General features: G+C 31.9%; 1 protein-coding gene across 1 annotated transcript; it reads left to right on the top strand.

The window, feature by feature from the left end:
- LOC107610694 lies at positions 170-2,035 on the top strand. Its single transcript, XM_021109063.1, has 3 exons — positions 170-1,024; positions 1,240-1,410; positions 1,511-2,035. The coding sequence occupies exons 1-3, from the start codon at positions 269-271 to the stop codon at positions 1,775-1,777; spliced, it is 1,194 nt and encodes a 397-aa protein (XP_020964722.1). The 5' UTR covers positions 170-268; the 3' UTR covers positions 1,778-2,035.

Here is a 3,985-nt window from a genome sequence, read left to right as displayed (position 1 = left end):
ATTTGATATATAATTCATAATTTTAAGATGAATATAGTATGAAATATTATATATTTTAGAAGATGAAGGAGAAGAACACGAAGGAACACACGTATGGCCATGTCATTTCAGCATTTAAACACAGTCGAATTCTTTCTACTGAGTATATATATGAAAAAGATCATTTAGACCCATTTCAATTCTCTCTGAAAAGATTCCAACTTTCTGTTTCATTCCTTTTTTTTCTCTTCAACAAATTAAGACAACAACCACCATTACCCCTTCACCCATGGCTACTACTACTTCATTTCTGCATCTTATGGTTACTGATAACAACAACAACAACAACCATGAAGATCAACAACCCATGATGGATAACAATCCTGTTCTCAGTGAGGAAACAACAAGAACAAGGAGTTCTAATGAACATGGAGGAAGAATCATCAGATCAGGAAGGAATAAAGGTGCTCGTGTCAAACCAAAGAAACCGCCACAAAGAGGCTTAGGTGTTGAACAGCTTGAAAGGTTAAGAATGCAAGAGTGTTGGAAGAAGATGATGATGATGAACGACTCTTCATCTTCATCTTCTTCTTCACCCTCATCTTCATCTTCCTCTGGGGTTGTTCTTCCAACAACAACTTCGACAACTGCTGACTATTATCATCATCATCATAATCATCATCACTACCCTAACATGGTAGCTACTTTTGGTGGTAACAATGGTGGTGTTACTATGAAGTATGGTGCTTCTGCAGCACCATCAGCACCAAGAAGCCATGTCCATGGTGGTGGGTTTCAATTCATCCCTCAACAAGTTTTTCATGGAAGTGCTGTTGGTCATTTCATGGGGAATAATAGGAGTGGCTTTAGTGGCGGTTCTTCTTCTTCTTCTTCTTGTTCCTCGTTTGGATCTGTGGCAATGGCGCCAGTTTTTAACCCTTTGCTTGGAACCCCTTTGGTTGAGACCTCGAGATCAGAGCTCACTTCAATACCAAATCTTCACCACCATTCTCACCTTCATCAACCTCTTGATTTTTGCCTTAAGGTACTCTAATTGTTAATAACTCTTCTAACTAACTAACTAACTAATTAATTAATTAATCTCCATTTCAATGTGATTCTCGTTTCATGAATTAATGAATTGAACATCATTGGTAGGTATCAGATGGCTTATTTAATTGTTCATTGTTTTGTGTTGATTAAATAATCTACTGCCCTAGCTTTTTGTTTATATTTATTTATTGCCATGATTTATCTCAGAAAACAAGGTTCAATAATGAGGAGAATGTGAATGGATCAAAAGCAAGGAAGGAGAACTCTTTGATTATATGGAACAATGGTCCTAATTTTGTTGGATATGAAGCCCCAAACCTTGATGATGGGGAAGAAGTCACTGAGATTATTAAGAATGATGAAGCTGGTGCTGATGAGGTGGATTAATTAATTAATAATTAAATTTGATGTATAGATGATAGTAGGAATTTGGTTAATAAATGATTGAATAAAGGGGCATGTTTGTGTTTTATTGTAGGGTGTGGAAGTTGTTGCTGTTCACAGGAAGGGAAACTCAGTGTGTGGCAGAGTTTTCATGGAATATGAGTTTTTCCCAGGAAAAGATGGCAGAGGCACTTCTTCCAAGGAGCTGGAATTTCCCACAATTGCTGCTGCTGAAGCTGAAGCTTCCCCTATCACTGTTCCTCCTCCTCCTACTTCTACACCCTATAGAAAACTTCCTCCTCCTTCTTCCAATTCCAACACCAACAACAACATTGATTTGTCTCTCAAGCTTTCTCGCTAGAAAAGAAACCTTCATCATAAAGGGGGTCACTACTTTTGTCTTTCTTGTTGTTTCTGCTGCATTGTTCTTTGCATTCTCCAAGTACAATAGTAGTCTTTCTTTAATTTTTGAACTTTTATTTGGTAGCCTAATACCTAGCAAAGCAGTTCTATATGTATGACCTTGTTAGGAAAATCATCATCATCACTATCTCTATCTCCATATATCCTTCACAAGATTATGTCATTTAATATAGTCTCAGGTATTTTAATTTGTCTCCTCTTTACTTGATTCATGTTATATATTTTTAATTAATTAATGTTAGTTAATTATTGATACTGCATTATAAAGTATCCTCATTAATTATAACACAGATAGATTACAAATTTTACATATATTTATGTGCATGATAATTACAAGTCTATATTATTTAAGAGACTAAAACAAGATATAGACACAAAAGAATAACTCTTTATATAGACTCTGAACAAATGAACAGCTTCTATTACATGTATGTATAGATTTTGGCTAATTTTTTTTTTTTTTTTTATGTGATTCAAAACCCTAGCAACTGCTCTTACTGTTTAGTCTTTGAACTTTAAAACACTTTGCACAATGTACAGCCACTTGCTTCTCTCTCTATTTTGTTTTACTTTATTATTATTATTATTATTAAAGGGTTTCTGTTATAGAGCTAAGTTTGCATCTTTTATGTGCTGAAACACATGGCTGTACATTCTGCTTTGCCCTTTACGGAGATTGAAGTGTATATATAATGCCTTTTGATAAGAGTACTGCTGCTTCTAAACACATGAAAAGGATTCATCACAATAGAGGCAAAACAATACTGAACTCCTTAATGTCAAAAATTAGTATTTACTTTTTGTATAAACAAATTTTTTTTAATACAAAGAATAAATATGGGGTACAAATATTTTGAGTTAACACAAAATCCATTAAAAAGTCTTTAAAGTCAAACAAAAACAACTCAATGTTGTTCCAAATTTTTTTTTTACAATATTAAAAGCAATTTTTTTATATTCTCTTACTTCTCATTAATCAATTTTAATACAAAGAATAAAGAATGTACATGAAAATTGTTCAACTACTATTGCTTCTCCTTAATATATAATTTCATTTAATTTGACTCTAAACACAAAATCTAAAAAAATTAATTCAAATATATAAAAGAGGAGGAATAATAGAATTTTTATTTTTTAGCTAATATTAATTAATTTTTAAAAATTATTTTAAATTCTAAATCATAAATTACAAATGTTTGATTATAAACGTTGTTGTTATACTTTGTGATAAAACAAATTAAAGGGAGCATCTAGCAATACTATATACTAAAGAATGAGCATGTTATTATTGGGGGTTAACATTTGAAGAGGATAGTTTCCTTTTGCCAAAGTAGTAGTAGAATGTAGTACTACATACACTACTACACTGTGTGCAGCAGCAGCAGGCTAATTAGGACTGATAACTCTGTGATGAGTATAAATATGTTCAGGCAATAAGGCAGGTCACACTGTCAGTAACAAATGTGTGTGTATATATATATATAAGGTTGTGGAAATTAAACCTTTTTCTTTTTTGGACTCTGTTAGTTTTTGTGTGTGTTTTATGATATGTGCCTTTATCATCATCATCAGCATCAACATCTTGTCTTTAACCTATGCCCAGCTTTTTCTTTTCCCTTCCTTCTAAACACACATATATATATTAGAAGTTTTTGTAGGGTAGTACTTAATTATTAATTACTATAAAAAAAGACTGCATCTTTTTTAATATTGTGATAAAACTATATAATTAATTAGTTATTAATATTTATTCTATCAATTGATGAGAGGATGCTAAGTGTATATCTGAATACTGAATACTCATTATAGCATTTACAAAACCTCAGCTAGCTAGCGTTTTATTGAGAATTAATTGGAACTATTTCAAAAATGACTAACTAATGCATGGGCATATATAACATGATATCAGCAAAATATGATGAAATGGAATCAAATATGAATTTTACTACTTGCATTATTGCATATGCAGCATTTAGATGAGAGAAAATAAAGAAAGGAGAATATAAGCATGACATGATGTGAGTGTCTCAAAATGCTAGGTAAGGGTATATCTATGACCATGAGTTCTCCAAAAGTATATATATATATATTGCGAAAAACAAAAATCAGCCGCTAAAATCTTCATTTTATATTTGTATATAAGTAT

This window comes from Arachis ipaensis, chromosome B08 (assembly GCF_000816755.2).
Source record: "Arachis ipaensis cultivar K30076 chromosome B08, Araip1.1, whole genome shotgun sequence".
In the NCBI taxonomy this organism is placed as follows: Eukaryota; Viridiplantae; Streptophyta; class Magnoliopsida; order Fabales; family Fabaceae; genus Arachis; species Arachis ipaensis.
The sequence above is the reverse complement of the archived record's forward strand: the minus strand, read 5'-3'. Positions and strand labels throughout refer to the sequence as shown.

What these genes read in the sequence shown, in the direction of transcription:
- LOC107610694 (XM_021109063.1), top strand. Translation starts at nt 269, where the DNA reads ATGGCTACTACTACTTCATTTCTGCATCTTATGGTTACTGATAACAAC. An exon ending in CTCTTGATTTTTGCCTTAAG is followed by an intron (nt 1,025 to 1,239) that starts GTACTCTAATTG and finishes GATTTATCTCAG; the next exon opens with AAAACAAGGTTCAATAATGA. An exon ending in ATGAAGCTGGTGCTGATGAG is followed by an intron (nt 1,411 to 1,510) that starts GTGGATTAATTA and finishes GTTTTATTGTAG; the next exon opens with GGTGTGGAAGTTGTTGCTGT.